The sequence below is a fragment of the Hippocampus bargibanti genome, linkage group LG16 (genome assembly GCF_051943395.1).
Source record: "Hippocampus bargibanti isolate YZ-2025 linkage group LG16, ASM5194339v1, whole genome shotgun sequence".
In the NCBI taxonomy this organism is placed as follows: domain Eukaryota; kingdom Metazoa; phylum Chordata; class Actinopteri; order Syngnathiformes; family Syngnathidae; genus Hippocampus; species Hippocampus bargibanti.
The window spans coordinates 10,577,171-10,595,923 of record NC_142749.1 but is presented as its reverse complement, the minus strand read 5'-3'; the positions used below and the strand labels follow the sequence as shown (position 1 = coordinate 10,595,923).

At 39.4% G+C, this 18,753-nt stretch overlaps 1 protein-coding gene across 11 annotated transcripts in view; it reads left to right on the top strand.

Moving 5' to 3' along the window:
• Positions 1 to 18,753, top strand: part of LOC148886430 (rap1 GTPase-activating protein 2-like) — a 24,898-nt gene extending 6,145 nt beyond the window's left edge. Inside the window, exons 3-26 of one of the 11 annotated variants that reach the window (XM_089016783.1) lie at positions 303 to 338; positions 6,811 to 6,888; positions 7,068 to 7,103; positions 7,773 to 7,817; positions 9,125 to 9,157; positions 9,342 to 9,584; positions 10,365 to 10,468; positions 10,709 to 10,787; positions 10,878 to 10,931; positions 11,015 to 11,098; positions 11,971 to 12,071; positions 12,224 to 12,353; positions 13,077 to 13,232; positions 13,316 to 13,387; positions 13,483 to 13,569; positions 13,700 to 13,846; positions 14,576 to 14,680; positions 14,771 to 14,862; positions 14,951 to 15,055; positions 15,852 to 15,939; positions 16,294 to 16,360; positions 16,505 to 16,575; positions 16,658 to 16,689; positions 17,028 to 18,753. In XM_089016783.1, coding sequence (XP_088872909.1) covers positions 7,086 to 7,103; positions 7,773 to 7,817; positions 9,125 to 9,157; positions 9,342 to 9,584; positions 10,365 to 10,468; positions 10,709 to 10,787; positions 10,878 to 10,931; positions 11,015 to 11,098; positions 11,971 to 12,071; positions 12,224 to 12,353; positions 13,077 to 13,232; positions 13,316 to 13,387; positions 13,483 to 13,569; positions 13,700 to 13,846; positions 14,576 to 14,680; positions 14,771 to 14,862; positions 14,951 to 15,055; positions 15,852 to 15,939; positions 16,294 to 16,360; positions 16,505 to 16,575; positions 16,658 to 16,669 — 1,893 coding nt within the window. In that variant the 5' untranslated portion in view covers positions 303 to 338; positions 6,811 to 6,888; positions 7,068 to 7,085 and the 3' untranslated portion in view covers positions 16,670 to 16,689; positions 17,028 to 18,753. Of the gene's footprint in view, positions 1 to 302; positions 339 to 1,636; positions 1,718 to 6,803; positions 6,889 to 7,067; positions 7,104 to 7,769; positions 7,818 to 9,124; positions 9,158 to 9,341; positions 9,585 to 10,364; positions 10,469 to 10,708; positions 10,788 to 10,877; positions 10,932 to 11,014; positions 11,099 to 11,970; positions 12,072 to 12,223; positions 12,354 to 13,076; positions 13,233 to 13,315; positions 13,388 to 13,482; positions 13,570 to 13,699; positions 13,847 to 14,575; positions 14,681 to 14,770; positions 14,863 to 14,950; positions 15,056 to 15,851; positions 15,940 to 16,293; positions 16,361 to 16,504; positions 16,576 to 16,657; positions 16,690 to 17,027 lie in introns of those variants that run through there. The other 10 variants (XM_089016782.1, XM_089016774.1, XM_089016775.1 and 7 more) reach the window with 10 other exon arrangements.

Here is an 18,753-nt window from a genome sequence, read left to right as displayed (position 1 = left end):
GCGCTAGATGGATAATATCACTTTGTTCTTCTTCTTGTTGTTGTTTTCCCCCTCTAGCTTTTAACCTCTACATCATGATGTGACTTAAAGGCGAGCAGCACTTTAATAAATAGTGCTTTTTATTGCCATTCTCCTCCGCAATCACACCTCTCGCCGACTCTGCTGCTAAGGTTAATCGAGAATGTGTGTATCTTTATCTGTCCTTCACTCCTCGGCCATGTTTTAATGCACATCGGCCTCGCAGCTCGATCTGAGTGTTTGAGTGCAATTCTACTTATCTACACGTCTCTTTCTCTACGCAGGATTGATAAGTCTTCCGTCAGCGCCTTGAGAGCTCGGTGAGTTTTTCTTTTTCTTTTGCCGTTTATGCACCCATAAAATGTCATTTGCAGCAATGAAACACATTTGTATGCACAGTGGGGTATAACCTATCTTTTTATTTGTTTGAGGTCTTTCAATTCAGTCTCCAAACACAGGGAGCAGTTTGTTTTTTCATCCCATTTAACTCATTCACTGCCATTCACGAATTTATTCGGGAAATGAAAATATGACGTAGAACGTCATTCCCGATTTTGAATTTGGGTGCCGATAAAGCGCTTGCCATGGCCTATGGCAATATTCCTCTTCCTTGTTAGCGCTTTGTTCCAGCTTCGGCTGTTGTTAAAGCGCTATATGAACCAATATGTATGTATTGCATTGTATTTTGGACAGCCGCCCTCATTTCAAGCTCATATAACTCCAGACCCATATAATTCAGGATTCTTTTTTTCTGACGAAAGAAGATAGTCTAAGGTTTCTTACGCTGGATTGAATGTTTATGTAGTTCTTTAACTCAATATTCTGCGGGTCATGGAATTCGAGTGACAATGACAAAAACCCTGGCACTGGAATGGGCACATTTTTGCACATCGTCTGGCAGTCTTCTTCTTTTCCTTTCGGATTTTTCCCTTCATGTCTAGTAGTGAATGAGTTCATTTCATTTTGCATTATCTTGGTTTATATTTGAAACCACAAAAGTGTATTTACCCAAAAACATGTTGGAATGATGATAAAAGGTGAATACAGTGGACCACCGTAAATAACCTCATTAATGATAATTATGAAGAAATGGTGGGGGACTTGTGGGCTATATTTGGTACATAGAGCCTTTGATCCAGTCCCACAAAAATATCCCACTTTTTTTATAGTTGATTGTGATTATTTTTCTCTTATGTTGTACCGTGTATGTTATTTTGTTTGTTCAAATGGTGATTATTTTTTTGACTGTTTTTAAAAGAGCAAATGTATATCTGATGAATCCGTCAGACCCAAACATTACAGCCTCATATTTTACCCAACATTTACTATTGCCCCTGCGGGTATCAAGATTTATTTGCTCTTGCGGAAGCACTTTGAATTTTTTTTCAAACCACTATCAGCTAGTAAATGATGAATGTCATGTCATAAATTGTAACCAGTCACTTAAAGGAAGCAATAGACAGAGTAGAAGCGAGCAAGTGAGAGAGAGAGACAAAGAGAGAGAGAGAGAGAGAGAGAGAGAGAGAGGCAGAGGGAGAGACAGAGAGAGAGAGAGAGAGAGAGAGAGAGAGAGAGAGAGAGAGAGAGAGAGAGAGAGAGAGTCCAAGAAAGAGACCATGAGAGAGCGAAAGATGCTGCATCTCATCAGAGTGGGATGCTCAGTTACCGACGGCAACGGAACAATGCTGCATGACCACTGGTGAGTCTGGCATTTGTCCTTATCTCCCATCTGTGCGTGTGAGTGTTCTTTCTTACATTTGACAGAAGTGCAACACAAATGAGTTCATGATTGAATGCTTTCAGTTTCTGTGTGTGTGTGTGTGTGTGTGTGTGTATGTGTGTGTGTGCATTCGTGTGCTGTATTTAAGTATGTGTATTAAAAAATACCATTAAAGCACTCATTAGTCACATCTTAGCATCATCTTAACACCCGGGGCATAAAAATTTCATTATCTTACAACGGCAATATATGAGACTCTTAAGATAAAATATAATATAAACTTGAGCGTGTGTCTTAGTGTGCTTATTGCTAATGGGCAGACCGCCTGCTCAACTACAAAGCAGTGTGTTTTCTCCCTACTGGTTTTGTTATTTTGGATTTTATGCATTTGATGTGTTTTTCCGATTCTTATCATTCATGTCGTTTTTGACCAAAACAAACCATTTTGAAAGACCAAAGTAAACCCGTTGAGAACACTCATCATCCTGAACAAAAAAGACCAAAGGCATATCTGCAGAGGACGCCTCTGCAGGTGGAGCAGATTTACTATGTGTTTGTGTGTGTGTGTGTATGTGTGTGGCTATGCTCCAAAAGTGACATAAGTCTGTGTGCACGTGCGTATGCACATGTGATGCCAGACTAATTTGAGGAGCAAACCGCATCTGAATGAGCAACAACATTGGAGAAAAAAAACCTTTTTTTGTTTTTGCTGGTAAAATTGAATGGGATGGGAGGTGGGGCATTTTAGCACTATGTGCACCTATTTTTGGATTAATAGCCTATTATACAGTACTGTATATACTTCAATGTCATATCATGTCAAAATGTTAACAATTCATCCTGCCGTGTTAGAACTGATTCTCTTGACATGAGAGTGAGACATGTAAAAATCGGACATTTGAATCGTTGGGTACACCTGGACCGTAAGATCCAATAAAAAGGTTTTATACATAAATGGTCTTGTGGGTTCCGTTCTGAGCATGTTGTTGTTGATGATCTTGAGGAAAAGGTCATCATCTACGTGAGGTCGCCTCGGGGACTATTTTGATATCACGTTCATGTGTTAACTCGGTAAGACATGACAGGATCAGCTGTGACATGCAGGCATTCTCAATATTAATGAGAGATGACTTGAACATAAATCCATACGTCATATGTATACACCACATCTGATGAGATTGGTTGATAATTCCTTCAAAAAAAGCAGTTCAGATATTTGACAGCAAAATTTCAATAATCAATCGGTTGATTAATTAAAAAAAACACCACCTCATAAATTAACTCATTAACTTCCATTCATGAATTTATTCGGGAATTGAAAATATGACATAGAGCGCCATTCCCGAATTAGTTCGGGTTTTGTTTTTAAACCCGAAAGCACTCACCAGACCTCTGTTGTCCAATGTTTTTCCCCTCCAGAAGGAAGGCAGCATTTCCTTTTTTTTCTATTTTAGCGCTTTGTTCCAGCTTCAGCTGCATAAACCAATATGTATGTGTTGCATTTCTATTTAGGACAGCTGCCCTCATTTCAAGCTCATATAACTCTAGATCCATATAATTTAGAAAATAACTATTTTTTCTGATGAAAGAAGAGAGTCTCTTTCGCTGCATTGAATGTTTACCAATATGTATGCGTTGCATTGTATTTTGGACAACTGCCCTCATTTCAAGCTCACATAACTCTAGACCCATATAATTTAGAAAATAACCATTTTTTTTCTGATGAAAGAAGAGTGTGTAAGGTTTCTTACGCTGCATTGAATGTTTATGTCTAAAACTCAATATTCTGTGGGTCCTGGAATTTCAGTGGCACTGGAGTGGACACATTTTTGCACCTTGTCTGGCAGTGAATGAGTTAACTTGTTTCTGGTCTGTTGACCCTTGCAGCAGTAAAGATATCAATTGTAGTCTGAACTTTGGTTGTTTTACAATATTTGGAATGTTAAAATGTGTTTAACTTTAGAGGAAAGTGGGAAAATGTCGACTATTTGCAGATTATTATTTTTTCTGCCAATTTCATCTTGTGGTATTGAGATGTCTGTCAGAATCAGAATCAAAAAACCTTTATTAGTCCCACAACGGGGAAATTTGCAGTCCACAGCAGCAATTTGAAAGGGGGTGCGGTGGGGTGGGGGGGGGTGAAAGGATACAAAAACAAGATATTCTAAGCATAGTAAAATAAAAATGTCAACAGACTGAGATGTATACTGTAAATGTGCAAAACCGTTTCATAAAAAAACTGTACATACTGCAAGTATCAAGAAACCATTCTCATTCTCTTAAATCATTCTCATAAATCTACAGATATCTTTCTCTTTATATTGCTCTAATGTATTAATTGCTAAAAACAAAAAAAACCTGCCCATTTTCAAAGTGCTTATATCAATGGATGAAACTGAGCTCTAATGATCACCCACATTCTGCGTTGATAACAATACTTTTTAACTGTGCAATTGCTAATGCAGCGCTTATACTGGGTTGACATAAATTGTAGTGTGTCTAATTATAGAGCAATGTTTGAAATACACAAAGACCTTCAAAAACTCAACTGTCACCTTGCCAGGCAATCCTGTCAAAATAACATTCTAGGCAAATATCAACCTGTCCGTCCTCTTTTTTTTTTATTATGGCGGGCACACACAGACACACACACACACACACACACACACACACACACACACACACACAAATTCACAGACACCTTCACTGCCATGTTTGACCTTTTCCCTCCCAGCACGTCTCATGTCTCCGTTGTCGCATCGCGGTGACCTTTTTTTGTTTCTTCATCACCTCATTTCCACCTGCATGATCAAAATTAATGGGTTTCTGTCGCATTGTGTTACATGTTATAATTTATATTCCACAAATTATATACAACATCAGATTTTTGGTGAACATTGCCTTTTTTCAGGTGCCCTGTTCCTGAACTCATTTACTGCCGGACATGTGTCAAAAGGTGTCCACTCAAGTGCCAGGGTTTTTGTCATTGTCACTCGAATTCCAGGACCCACAGAATATTGAGTTTTAGGACTACATAAATATTCAATGAAGCGTAAGAAACCTTAGGGTGTCTTCTTTCGTCAGAAAAAAAGTTAATTCCTATATTATATGGGTCTGGAGTTATCTGAGCTTGAAATGAGGTTGACTGTCCAAAATACAATGCAATACTACATACATATTGGTTCATATAGCGCTTTAACAACAGCTTAAGCTGGAACTAAGTGCTAATATGGAAAAAGGGAAATGCTACCCCCTTGTGGAAGGGAAAAAAAACAAAGCCAAAAGGTCTGGCCAGTACTTCATCGGCACTCCAGCAAGAAAAACCAAAACGTGAACAAATTCGGGAATGGCGCTCTACGTCATATTTTCAATTCCCAAATAAATTCGTGAATGGCAGTGAATGAGTTAATGTGGTTGTTTTTTTCCCCTTAATCGAACTTCATTTGCAATTGTGTCCCTTGTCTAAACCCTCTCAAGGCTGTTGACCTCTCTTTGCCCGACGACCAGCTGCTCCACTTTTCCTTGAAAATGCCATTAGGGTTTCAATGTAGCGTCAGGATTTCAAAGTAGGGTTATCAAGCAGATGAGGCTTTTAAAGTAGGATCCCAATTTATTTGTTAAAAAAATGAGTTACAAATATTCAACTGTCAGAAAAGTTCACCGAGTAATTAGGGCTTCAAATTAGGCTTTTCAAGTCCGGTTTCAAAGGAGTGTTTTTCTTATAAATGGCAAATAATTGTGAAAAGTTCCAAAAGCCCGCACATATGCAGCACATATGCCCGCACATATGAACTCCATACAGGGAAGCCCAGCTGGAATTGAACTTTTTACTTCTACCCTGTCAGGCCGACATGCTAACCGTCAACAACCGTGACACCCACAGAGAAATTGATCGCTGTTTAAATAAAATGAACTGTGATTGAATTTCGAATTTGATTGATCATACAAGCGAGACGAATGACCCCAACCAAAAAAAATATTCATCAGAACTGCAATAAGGAGGCGGTCCGACCTGACAGCCTGAGGAAATGGATGGTACTTCTGGCTGGATGGACTAGTTGATTATGCTTTGTGTGTGTGTGTGTGTGTGTGTGTGTGTGTGTGTGTGTGTGTGTGTGTGTGTGTGTGTGTGTGTGTGCGTGCGTGTGTGTGCGTGTGTGTGTGCGTGTGTGTGTGTGCGTGTGTGTGTGCGTGTGTGTGTGCGTGTATGTGTGCGTGTGTGTGTGTGTGTGTGTGTGTGTGTGTGTGTGTGTGTGTGTGTGTGTGTGTGTGTGTGCGCGCGCGTCTATATGTGTGTGTGTGTGAGTGTGTGTCCTATGAAGTCATCCACTGTGGACTCTCTGGAGGCTTTGGGCAAATTGAAGCTCTATCTTTAGAGACACACTCATCGCTCTTTTGTGACCAGCGTAACGATGTTGTGGTACTCTCGGCTAACTCAGATTAAATCACAACATACATTCGCACACAATGGAAATATGGATTGTGTGCCTCTTATATTAAAGTCAACTTTTGCACTTGTTCCGATGACTTTGGTATACTTAGTGCAAGTTTGACTCACTTGTAAATGTGATGACTGTTTAAATCTAAATGCACCAATTTTTGTTTGATGAAAAGCTACACAGTACTTTCAATTCTAACGATCCTCTTTTCTTTCTATATTCAAATGTATAAATTCATTTACATAAATTAAATTCATTCCAAAAAAAACTGGATACTTGTAAATATGGGTTGACGCAATATATCAATATGTATTTCTTGATACTTGCACTGTGTACAGTTTTTTTATGAAACAGTTTTGCACATTTACATTTGCAAAGTATACAGTTGACATTTTTATTTTGTTATGCTTAGAATATCTTGTTTTCTATCCTTTTACCCCATCCCATCCCCTTTCAATTGCTGCTGTGGACTGCAAATTTCCCCATTGTGGGATGAATAAAAGTTTTCCGATTCTGATTTACAGTGCATTTTTTGTTGGATTTTTAAATTTGCTTAAAGTATTTAATGTGTAGTATGTAATTAATGGGATAACCTAACCTAACTCAACTGCTTATATCTGTTCTAGCAAACAGGAGCTCCAGGCCATCTCCAATGGTGCTGACTCAGATTGCCCGCCCTCACCTCCCCGCACGGCACCCCCCACCACCAAGGTAAAAGGTTCCCTCATGTCCCATAATTACAAATGTACACTAAATAAAAACAGGCACAGGTTGAAAGTTGAACAGCCTGAGGACCATCTTTATTAGTTACCATGGTTACCTGCCAAATATGACCTTTTGACACTGAAATAAAATAAAGACACCGATATTGATTCCATTTTGTGTTTCAGTCTGCCCATTTCTTTGACATGATGGACAAGATGGAGGTAAGTGCTGTAATCTTGGCTACATGTCACGATTGCCTGACTTTTTTTGCTAAGCAGAATTTGCATTTTTCTGAAATCAAATATTTAAGCCATTTGAATTCAAGGTTAAAAATATAAAATGGAATTAAAGTGATATGTAATTGTGTGGAAAGGACAGATTGTTGTATATTTACAATTTAAAGCATTAAAGGCAACAGGTGAATTTTTCGCAATTATTGTGGCATTTAATTGCTAAGAGTCTATGTTGAAGATAAATTAGCTTAATTCAAACAAAAGTAGCACTTACCTTGTGGCATATACAGTCAATTCCAATAATTTGGTCAATTACTTGCTGTGTTGTTGCTTTTCGCAGAAGGGCTTTTCCAAACCCTTGAGTGAAATTGAGAGCACCGTGTAGTGGTCTGGAGTTGCCACCGCACCACATTTTGCTGAATAAAATAATAGTCAACTGTGAAGATAAAGCAGTTCAAATAATGGACGTTGTTGTTCACCCTTTGACGGGAAAAGTCCAAAAGAAAAGAAGAGGAATTTTTCAGTATTTAGAGTCGAATAAGGTCGAAAGTGACTGTCAAATTGTAATTTGAAAACTCCATTAGCTTGCCATTGTGATCGGTCAGAAACAGATGGCTGTGAGGTTTGACTAAAAAAAAGCTGTCTGTGATGCAGCAGGTTCCGGAAGCTGCTGAGATGAAGGCCGTCCATCCGAGGCAGAAGGCATGTTTGTCAGTCGCTGTGTCCCGAAGTCTGTCGCCATCTTTTCATTTGCCCATTCGTCGCCAAATTTGTCTAAAGTGTCATCAACAATACAGTATTAGGAATACTGTTTGTTTTTAGGACAAATGCAGTGGATCTATGTGTTTCATTCTGTCTCGTCTCATCTCTTCACGTAACATTGAAGAATTCAGCTATTGTTTGAGCCACTAAGAACTAGAGTAGACATTTTTTGTCATTTTGAAGGAAGCAAAGAAGCATATCTTTCTGGAGAGTAATGTTTCAGTCTAATTCTGCCACAATCGGAAGTGTATTAAATCATACCTGTCAACCTGCTAGACACTGTGACCTTACTAATGGCTCAATTTTTCCTTACTTACTGAGAAAAAGCCATACACCTGTGTAATATTTCATTGCACAATTTTATTAACCAAATTTCACATGTAAACATAAATACTTTTAAGAAGTTATATCACATTTCTAGCAATAATCAAGTATGTTCTTTGTTGTAGAGCACTGCCTTTTTTTAACTGTGGACAATTTGAACTTGTCCACAGCAAAAAAAGTAATTTGAATTTGTGTTCTTACAATGTATAATGTGTATAAAAATATGAATGATATTACGGCGAAAAAAACGGTAAAATGTTTAATTTAACTGATTTCAAAATAAAATTCCTCTTCACAGGAACTTGTCTTCTCCGAACTTTTGTTTCTTCTCGAGACTTTTCGCACGGACTTGTTTTCTCGGTGGTCGACTTCGCTTTTTACGAGTAGCAATATTTGTTATAATTAACATTACTGCTAATATTTCATGACGAAAATATCTCTAAATTATATGTAACATTTTTTTGCGTTTCCCGTACATTTTTCTTGTATGCTGTACACATCTAACAATGTGCAAAAAATTTACAGAATACGGCAAAATACGGCCGGTTGACAGGTATTATTGCACTCAGCACATTACGAAGATAGCTGAACACATCCATCCAAAAACATCCCAGATTGATACCAAACTACGTGGCTGCCAACGCATCCAAATGTTATAAGTGCATGTTATTTTTATCATCTCTGAAGAAATATTGATGGATGTTTGGAATAAACTTAAATCTGCGAGGCAAACATATTTTAAAAAACAAACAACATATCCAGAACTAGTCTTTGCCATTAAAATCATCGCATAAATTCCTCGGATTTTATAAGCGCCATTTGACGTTCTCTTGCTAAATGACAAAAAAACAAATTGGCCCTCCGTAGTTCTGAGTGGCTCGTTTGTATGAAAGATTAAATGTGATAACTTTCTCTTCAAACAGGATGACTACATCCCTTATCCAAGGATTGAGGAGGTAAGACCTGCTCTGATGAACACAGAACTACCAACAGTATCAAAATTTCAGTGTTTTAGGATACTTGATAATATGATGGATTCATTAAGTTAGCCGCCCATGTGTGGCCCTGTGCCGTACATCGCCTATTACACACAAATGTATCTGTAGCTCACTGATGTGGGGTGTGGGGGACTATGCGTAGGTGTTGGAGAAGGGCGGGCCATACCCACAGGTCATCCTCCCCCAGTTTGGAGGTTACTGGATCGAGGAACCTGAGGAACCTCCCCCACCTGCACCTCCCCCTGCCACCCAAGCGATCATCGCGGAAGACGAGCAAGAAGGGGGAAGAGGAGAAAGAGTGGCCCAAACTAATTCCGACTGCGGATATCGCCTGGAGGAAACCAACGAGGCCGCACGGGCGTACAGGAAGTACTTCTTGGGCAAGGTGAGCTGCAGAATGAGGTGTATGCCATGCAGAGTTTGGGCTCCAGGAAGTGATATGTACTGTTTGCATACAGTATGTATTGACAATGTTACAAATCAATAAAAATACATAAAAGTATGCTGCAGCACACTTCCTTAAGTGACTTTATTGCAGTTGACAGGTTCAGTTGTAAAATTAACTCATTCACTGCCATTCACAAATTTATTCGGGAATTGAAAATACGACGTCGAGGGCCATTCCAGAATTAGTTTGGGTTTTGGTTTTTTTTCTTGCTTGGGGGCCAATAAAGCACTGGCCAGACCTCTAGCAATGTTTTTACCTTTCACAATGGGGTAGCATTTCCCTTTTTTTCCATGTTAGCGCTTTGCTCCAGCTTCAGCTGTTGTTCTAGCGCTATATAAACCAATATGTATGTATTGGATTGCATTTTGGACAGCCGCCCTCATTTCAAGCTCATATAACTCCAGACCCATATAATTTAGGAATTAACTCTTTTTTTCTGATGAAAGAAGACAGTCTAATCTAAGGTTTCTTACGCTTCATTGAATATTTATGTAGTCCTAAAACTCAGTATTCTGTGGATCCTGGAATTTGAGTGACAATGACAAAAACCCTGGCACTGGAGTGGACACATTTTTGCAGTGAATAAGTTAAGATGTTTTCATTGAATCTCGAGTTAAAATGATATGAAATCACTTTCAACCACAAACTTTAAACCCTGAGAAGCCCCACCAAAACCATATTTCTTTTACATTTATTGTCTTTCTCTCTTTTTTTCAGGAGCATTTAAACTTCTCGTGTCCATCCAGCAGTATAGGAAATGTGCTATTGTCTGTCAGGCATGAAGAAGAGAATCAACAGGAACACCTTCATGTCATCGTCAGGTACATCCAGCAAGCAATCAGCGGTCCTATCGTGGGTGTACTGAACATTTTATATTCAAACGTATGGAGCTCAACTTCATCCCAGAGGTGTTTAATGGGCCTGAGGTTAAGCTGTTAACTTGTTAAAGGAAAATTCATTAATTCATTAAAAGTATTTTTATCCTAGAATGTATAGGAGCTAATCAGATGGTCCCTAATGGTGACTAGTGAGCGCATTAATTCGTTTTTATGCACCTTCAGATCCCGAGTGAAAACAATCTATCAGCGAGTGTCAGTGACGGAGTTGCCTGATATTCCAAGTGTACAAGAGTTGGCGAAGGTTCAGACACACACACGGATACAAACAGCCCTTCAGATGCTTTCCTTTGTCACCCATGTCACCATGACTTTTTTTTTCTTTATCCTCCAGCTGCTGTGTGACGACGCAGCTGGTCTCCGTTTCAGTCCCGTCCTCTACCCGAAGGTGAAGATTGGCCAATGCTCTTGATTATTGATTGACAGGTCTGGGGAGTTTATTCTTTTTTTGTATTGTGTGCATCTCTCAAGGCGTCTCAGCTAATTGTCAACTATGACGAACATGAGGTCAACAACACGTTCAAGTTTGGAGTCATTTTCCAATGCTTTGGACAGGTAAAAATATATATATTTATACAGGTAGATACAAGACTTACTTAAATTAACTCATTCCCTGCCAGATGTGTAAAAATGTGTCCACTCTAGTGCCAGGGTTTTTGTCATTGTCACTCGAATTTCAGGACCCACAGAATATTGAGTTTTAGGACGAGATAAACATTCAATTCAGCATAAGAAAAAAAATACAGTAAAGTCTCGTTATATCGATATTCTCGGGAGTCGGAAAAAATATCGATATCACCGGACTATCGATATATCCGATCCTGCGGGCATGTAATTTTCTCCTTGAGTTCATAGAAATAGTATCGTAATAAGCAGTACTATCGATATAACGAGACTTTACTGTAGTTAATTCCTAAACTATATGGGTCTGGAGTTATATGAGCTTGAAATGAGGGTGGCTGTCCAAAATACAATGCAATACATACATATTGTTTTATATAGCACTTTAACAACAGCTAAAGCTGGAACAAAGCGCTAACATGGAAAAATGCTGCCCCCTTGTGGAAGGGAAAAAACATTGCCATAGGCCATGGACAGCGCTTTGTCGGCACCCAAACAAGAAAAAACAAAACCCAAACAAATTCGGGAATGGCGCTCAACGTCATATTTTCAATTCCCGAATACATTCGTGAATGGCAGTGAATGAGTTAATAAATTACTTTCTGGTCACTCAGTCGACAAACATTAATCCTCGCACTTTGACTTGAGTTTCTCATTAAGTTCTGTTTCCCTGCACAGTCTGACTGCCCGCGACCTTTGGCTTGATTTTCAGAGACTGCTTGACAAAATAATCAATCATTATAGCAACACTGTTGATAGATAGCTAAAAAAAAAATACTTGAATTGCTTGTTTGTATGTCGGTTAGGTTTCTGAGGAGGAGCTGTTCAGGAATAATGAGGAAACGCCGGCGTTCCGAGAGTTCTTGCAGCTGCTTGGTGACACTGTGGACCTGCAGGACTTTAAAGGGTCCGTTAACCTCATCTTTGACGGTTTAATTTCTCCACACTCATGTTAGCTAATTAATATGTGATAACACTTAGCATTCCAAGCATTCCAAAAGGCAAATATGTACCCTTTTAAGTTAAGAGGAAGGCTCTGACAGACTGGTCCTGTCACAGGTTTCGGGGAGGTCTGGATGTGTCCCACGGCCAGACCGGTTCTCAGTCAGTGTACACAGTCTATAGACAGCAGGAGGTCATGTTCCACGTCTCGACTAAGCTGCCCTTCACTGAGGGAGACACCCAGCAGGTAGAATTCCCATACAATTGATTTATAATCAGAGCTACATGAGGTTATATCATGAAAATTCAGTCTTGTCAGCAATAAATCAAACTGGCTTCATCGAGGTGGTGTAAGTCATGTTGTATGTGCAGGTCTTGAGTATGTCTTAAATCTTAAGCTTCAAGTTTACAACAAGTCAAATCAAATGATGAGGACAGCATTATTCTACATCAGTCACAACATATGATCACTTATTAGCCACCATGACTTGAAGGACAACCAACAACATTCTTTTGTTTCCTACCTGACATCAGAAAGATGTTTTATAGCATCTAAAATACCCAAAACACGCAGGCTGATATTTTTAGTCAAATGCAAAACACCAATAAAAATGACAAAGTGTCCCAAAATTGCCAGAAATGAGCTCGGAACTGGGCAGATTCAGAAAGTCCCGCCCCCTTGTTCGAGACGTCACTATTGGTCACACACTGCCTTGCTCCAGAGTCAAAACAATGGCTTCAGAGAGTTCAAATTCGGAGAAGATGCTTTGTTGTTACTCATCCAGTTAAGAGCTCACAGGCCTTATCAAGTTATGCCTTTCAAGTCAAAGTCTGGGTTGAAGTCTGAATAAGTCTTAGCCAAGCAAGTCCTCAAATTGGTGAATTTTGTCAAGTCTACTCTTGTAACTCAAGTCCCCCACTTGTGCAGCCCAATGCAGTAGTTAGTTGACCGTGTTTGATCGACCTTCAGCTCCAGAGGAAACGTCACATCGGGAACGACATCGTAGCCGTGGTTTTCCAGGAAGAGGCAACTCCCTTTGTGCCGGACATGATCGCTTCCAACTTTTTACACGCCTTCGTCCTCGTGCAGGTGGAGGAGCCCTGTTCGGAGAACACTTGCTACAAGGTACAACACATCATAGGTGCTTGTGTCCAATTTATTCCAGCATATAAAATGGAATTTATTCGTTGACAATATGTGATTGACAGGTGTCTGTTACAGCACGAGAGGATGTACCGCCATTTGGCCCACCTCTACCAAATCCGTCGGTTTTTAAGAAGGTGTGAATATGATCATTTTACACCACATTCTACAAGCATGCATCTTGTTCTATGTCTAAATACATTTGACTGTTCTAATGTTGGCTGTCAATTAGGGCCCAGAGTTTCGGGAGTTTCTCCTCACAAAGCTCATCAATGCCGAACTAGCCTGTTACAAAAGCATCCGATTTGCCCGACTGGAGGTGATTCCGTCTTTGCAATATGACAACATCAATAAATAAAGCACCATGGTCTGTTTCTTGCAACCGTGGTGTACCACAAGGTTTAAAATCATCACCTGATTGTAATGTATTCAATGTTTTGTTGTCTTAGGAGCGGACCAGGGCTGCACTGCTGGACACCCTCCACGACGAGCTACAGAGGCGCTCTCAGAGAATGCTGGGGTTGACGTCCAATCTTGATGAGGAGGCAAGGGCTGAAAATGGACATTCCCATGGAGGTTTGCTGGAATCCATCAAGGTAGCTCGAAATATTGGATTTGTTACCTGTTCCTTTTTAAACTCATTCACTGCCATTCATGAATTTATTCGGGAATTGAAAATATGACGTACAGCGCCATTCATGAATTTGTTCAGGTTTTTTTTCATGCTTGGGTGCCGATAAAGCGATGGCCATGGCCTCTGGCTGTTTTTTTTTCTTTTCTACAAGGGGGCAGCATTTCCCTTTTTTCCATGTTAGCGCTTTGTTCCAGCTTCAGCTATTGTTAAAACCCAATATAACCCAATATGTATGTATTGCATTGTATTTTGGACATCTGCCCTAATTTCAAGCTCATATAACTCCAGACCCATATAATTTAGGAATTAACAATTTTTTTCTGATGAAAAAAGAGAGTCTAAGTTTTATTTAGCCCTATTCAATGTTTATGTAGTCCTAAAACTCAATATTCTGCAGGCCCTGGAATTCAAGTGACAATGACAAAAACCCTGGCACTGGAGTGCACACATTTTTGCACGTCTGGCAGTGAATGACTTAACATGACGCTCAATTTATAACGCAATACTGTATATGCTTCAGTAGTAGCCAACATTCTCGTTACAGTCAGCAGCTTCATTGAGGCAAAGATGTTTTTCATTCGAAAAAAAAATCTTGCAGCATACTATCAAATGTCAAACGTCACGAGGCAAAGTTGCTTGTGAGGTCTATCGAGGTTACTTGTCTTTCAACTTCCACATCTGTCTATCTCAGAGGGCTATGCGAGGGCGAAGCGTCTCCATGGAGACAATGTCAAGGGGTGGTGGGGGGCTCCCCACCAGTTTGAGTGGCGGAGGTTTGGCACATATCAGCGCTGAGGTGAGCACAGGTTGTATTTTTTGTGTGAATTGCTGCTTGTTGTATTAAGTATACCTCAGCAATTATGTGTTTAATATATGTTTTCTCCAGTGTAATGTAAAATCACCGGTGAAACGACGATCGGGCCTGTTCCCTCGGTTATTAAGTATTGACAGTCAAACAGAAAAGCATAACCAGAGAAGGTACCCACCAAGTGTGAACATGTTTCCATGCATAAGCCGATGAAAAATGTCCCCCATGTCTTACCTTTACATACTTTGATTGAATAAGTTTCCTGAGTGACCAGAAGAGCTTCGATGGTTGCCAGCCGATGTTGGAGGTAAAGTCAGAGCTGCCGTCCAATCCCAGCTCTCCAGAGGCGGGGCAACGAGACAGGTGTGTGTACACTACTGATAGCAAAATGAGGCATTATGAAGCAATGAGGCTTTCTCCCATGGATATGATGGGGTCAATAATAATAATAATAATAATAATAATAATAATAATAATAATAATAATAATAATAATAATAATAATAATAATAATAATAATAATAATAATAATAATATAATACAGCGGCCCGGTAGTCGAGTGGTTAGCACACCGGCTTCACAGTGCAGAGGTCGCCGGTTCGCGTCCCGGTCCGGCCTCCCTGTGTGGAGTTTGCATGTTCTCCCCGGACCCGCGTGGGTTTTCTCCGGGTCCTCCGGTTTCCTCCCACACTCCAAAAACATGCATGGCAGGCAGATTGACCACTCCAAATTGTCCCTCGGTGTGAGTGTGAGAGTGACTGTTGTATGTCTTTGTGTGCCCTGCGATTGGCTGGCAACCAATTCAGGGTGTCCCCCGCCTCGTGCCCGAAGACAGCTGAGATAGGCTCCAGCAACCCCCGCGACCCTAATGAGGAATAAGCGGTACGGAAAATGAGATGAGATGAGATAATAATACATTTCATTTATAAGTGCCTTTCAAAACTCTCAAGGATACTTGTATGGAATACAGTTAGGCCAAATGAAAAAGAAAAGAAAATAAAGATGGCAGGGTTCTCACTTTTATCTCAGAATTCAGACAATCCTCATTTTAAACACTCACAAAACTCCATTAAGAAGGCAGTTCTCCATAATGTGCCAGTTGTCTGTTTCCTGTTTACGTGATTGCTTTTGCTGATGGGTTTTTTCACCTTAATTTGCAGAAATTGCATGAAGAAGGATAGCAGTAAAATTTCCAGATCGACTTCTAGCACGTGCAGCTTCAGCCTCCCGGCAAATGATACTCAACTGGTAAGAGGTGCACACACAACACACACACACACACACACACACACACACACACACACACACACACACACACACACACAAAGCATAATCACCGGTCCCACTTTTTTAAGCAGTTCCTTTCAACACATGCTTTATTCTTGTGTATTTCACAGTGTAGCAGCCAGCAGGATGAATAGATTGAATTAGAGTATTGACACAAAAACAATTGCCATTTCACTGTCTGGGCTTCTTAAATAATAAAACCGATTAATTTTCTATTGCTATCCGCTACCGTCTGGAATTGAAGACATTGCCTTTGAATATAAAAAAGAAGCATGCAATTAATAAAAGACCTTCCTCTCTTTTTGTTGTCTGCAGGTCGTCCATGCTGTGACGGTAGAGGGTCAAGGATCAAGTCCGCTCACCGTCTGTCGAAGCCCCACAGGTTGACAGCTTGACAAACTAACAAGATGTTTAGCTTTTTATCCCATTTACTGCACAACCTTGCATTTTATTTTTTACAGCTACTTAATGTTTTTTCTGTTTACTTGCGACTATGCTCTTATTTTGTATGTTTGCCACCTTTCAGATATAAAAAACAAAAACTCACCGCGATCCAACCTCAAGTTTCGTTTTGACAAGCTGAGCCACTCTGCTGCAGTAAGTCTAATTTTTGTGGTCATTTGTCATTTGCTTGTTTTTTATTTTGTTAATGCTATCACGTCATTTTCTGCGTTGTTAGCAGGGACACTAGACTGCAAAAACAAGGAAAAGGTATGTGTTGAATGTAACTATAAGAGTTTTGCCCAATATGCTTCCAAATATCACTGACATCCTCTTCACTTATTATGCACATGTCACACTCGATATTCATTCTTCACACCAATCTGCAAGTCGCCTATATACATCCACAGTATTTCTCACTATCCATCATGTGATGCTATACATATATTGCATGTCCAATACTTCATGTATGATGTCATATGTGCTACTGTATATGCCATAACTTGCCATGCTAATCCCCTGCAATTCCCCTGACACATCTACATGCATTTAAAAAAAGTTTTGCCATTTTTTTGTCATATTTGTAATTTTGTTTATTTAAATACTAGAACGTTGACTGGGTTCATCAGCTACAACAGCAACTACTGTCATCGAAGAGGGCGACGAAATGGCATTAAGACTTTTGCTACGTGGCCTCAATTCTTCCCAACTGGTCTCTTCATCACTTTATGATCGGTTTGCACATTGTGATTCATCCCAATGAGAATGGCGAATGAATGCAGTGGTTTCGTTGAAATAACACTAATGATGTCACTGCACCACCATTGACTTGGAGGTGAGTAATTGTTTACAAAAGGACCAGGCTCACGCGAGGACGCTGTTCACCTGAGTCCGGGGAAATCTAGGAGAATTAAATATCAAGACGAGCTAATTTCATCATTCTGCTCTTCTTTGAAACTCTTAACTGTTTGTTATGGCATGACAATGCCCAAACACTGCACCTTAAAATCTGATTTGATCAGTTGAAGTGAAAATCTGTTGTTACACTTTAATTGACAGAAGAAGAAACACTGCCATAGATAGTTGCAGTCAAGGGAATCATCAGGGATAGAACCAAATGAGAGGGTATACTGAAACATTTATATTTATGTGCAATAGAAGTTACTAAAAATTACATGCTGCACTTTCCCTTGCAATATAATTACCGTACATATTTTTTGTGCTCAGAAATTAAATGTGTCTCCTGGAAGAAGATTTGTAATCAGAATTTCGAACATTTCTACATCTACCTACAGTTGCATTGAAAATTGACCCTTTATTTTAAATCAACTTGTTTGACACCATGCTGTAATGTGCAGGAAAAAAACGACAGGTGGATTTGCCATTTCACACAAAAAAATAAAAGGTAATAGATAATAATTTTGCGCTAAAATAACAAGTGCTTCCTCTTCCTTGCAGGTGTATAAAGCAGGGGTTCTCAAACTTTTTCTGTCTAGGGTGTGAAGGAGCTAGAAAATCTGTACACATACAGTGGTCAGAATAATGCTGGAGTGTTTAATTGGCCCAAAGGAATGGGGAAAGGGGGTTCATTGGCTTACCACAATATTTTACTGGAATGCTGGTTTCTTGGGCTCATATGCGCCTTTTAAAATAAAACAGCATTAACAATTATATATTACAAAATATTTTGTGTGACCCTAGTTTGATAACCACTGGTCTAGACATCAAAAATGTATTTCATTTATACATCCAAAAATATACACACTGTATTTGCACTGAAAGCACAACATTCCTCATGCATTATGTTCCTGCATTCTCTCCCAAGCATTTCTGTGTATTAATGCAAATGTAGCATGTTTGTTTGTCTCGTGTCCCTTCATCTGTCTTGAGATTGTTATAATTTGTTTCTTTCAATAAAAAAAGTTAATTTTTGTTTCCATGGATACGAAAATCACTGTAAATACCTAAAATGTAAAATAGCTACAGTTTAAGGCAAACAAATGTCAATAAAGTTCCATGGAAATGTGTTTTATTGTGATGTTTAGTGTCAATTAATGAAAGCAAATGTAAAAGTGATTAAAGTAAGAGGAAAGAAACAAGCAGCAAAACAAAATACAGCGGCGCCATTTTGATGTCAAGACATAAAAATCCTAAATAACAAATAATGTGACAACACAAATGACACAGACAGTCATTCAATATTAAGCACTTTCTGCATCCATTCTCCATCCATTCTGCATCCATTTCTGCTTTCATTTCTTTCATCACTTTGCTGCTGTGAAATGTAAATTTCTCCACTGCGAGACTAATAAAGGCAAATCCAATCCAATCCAA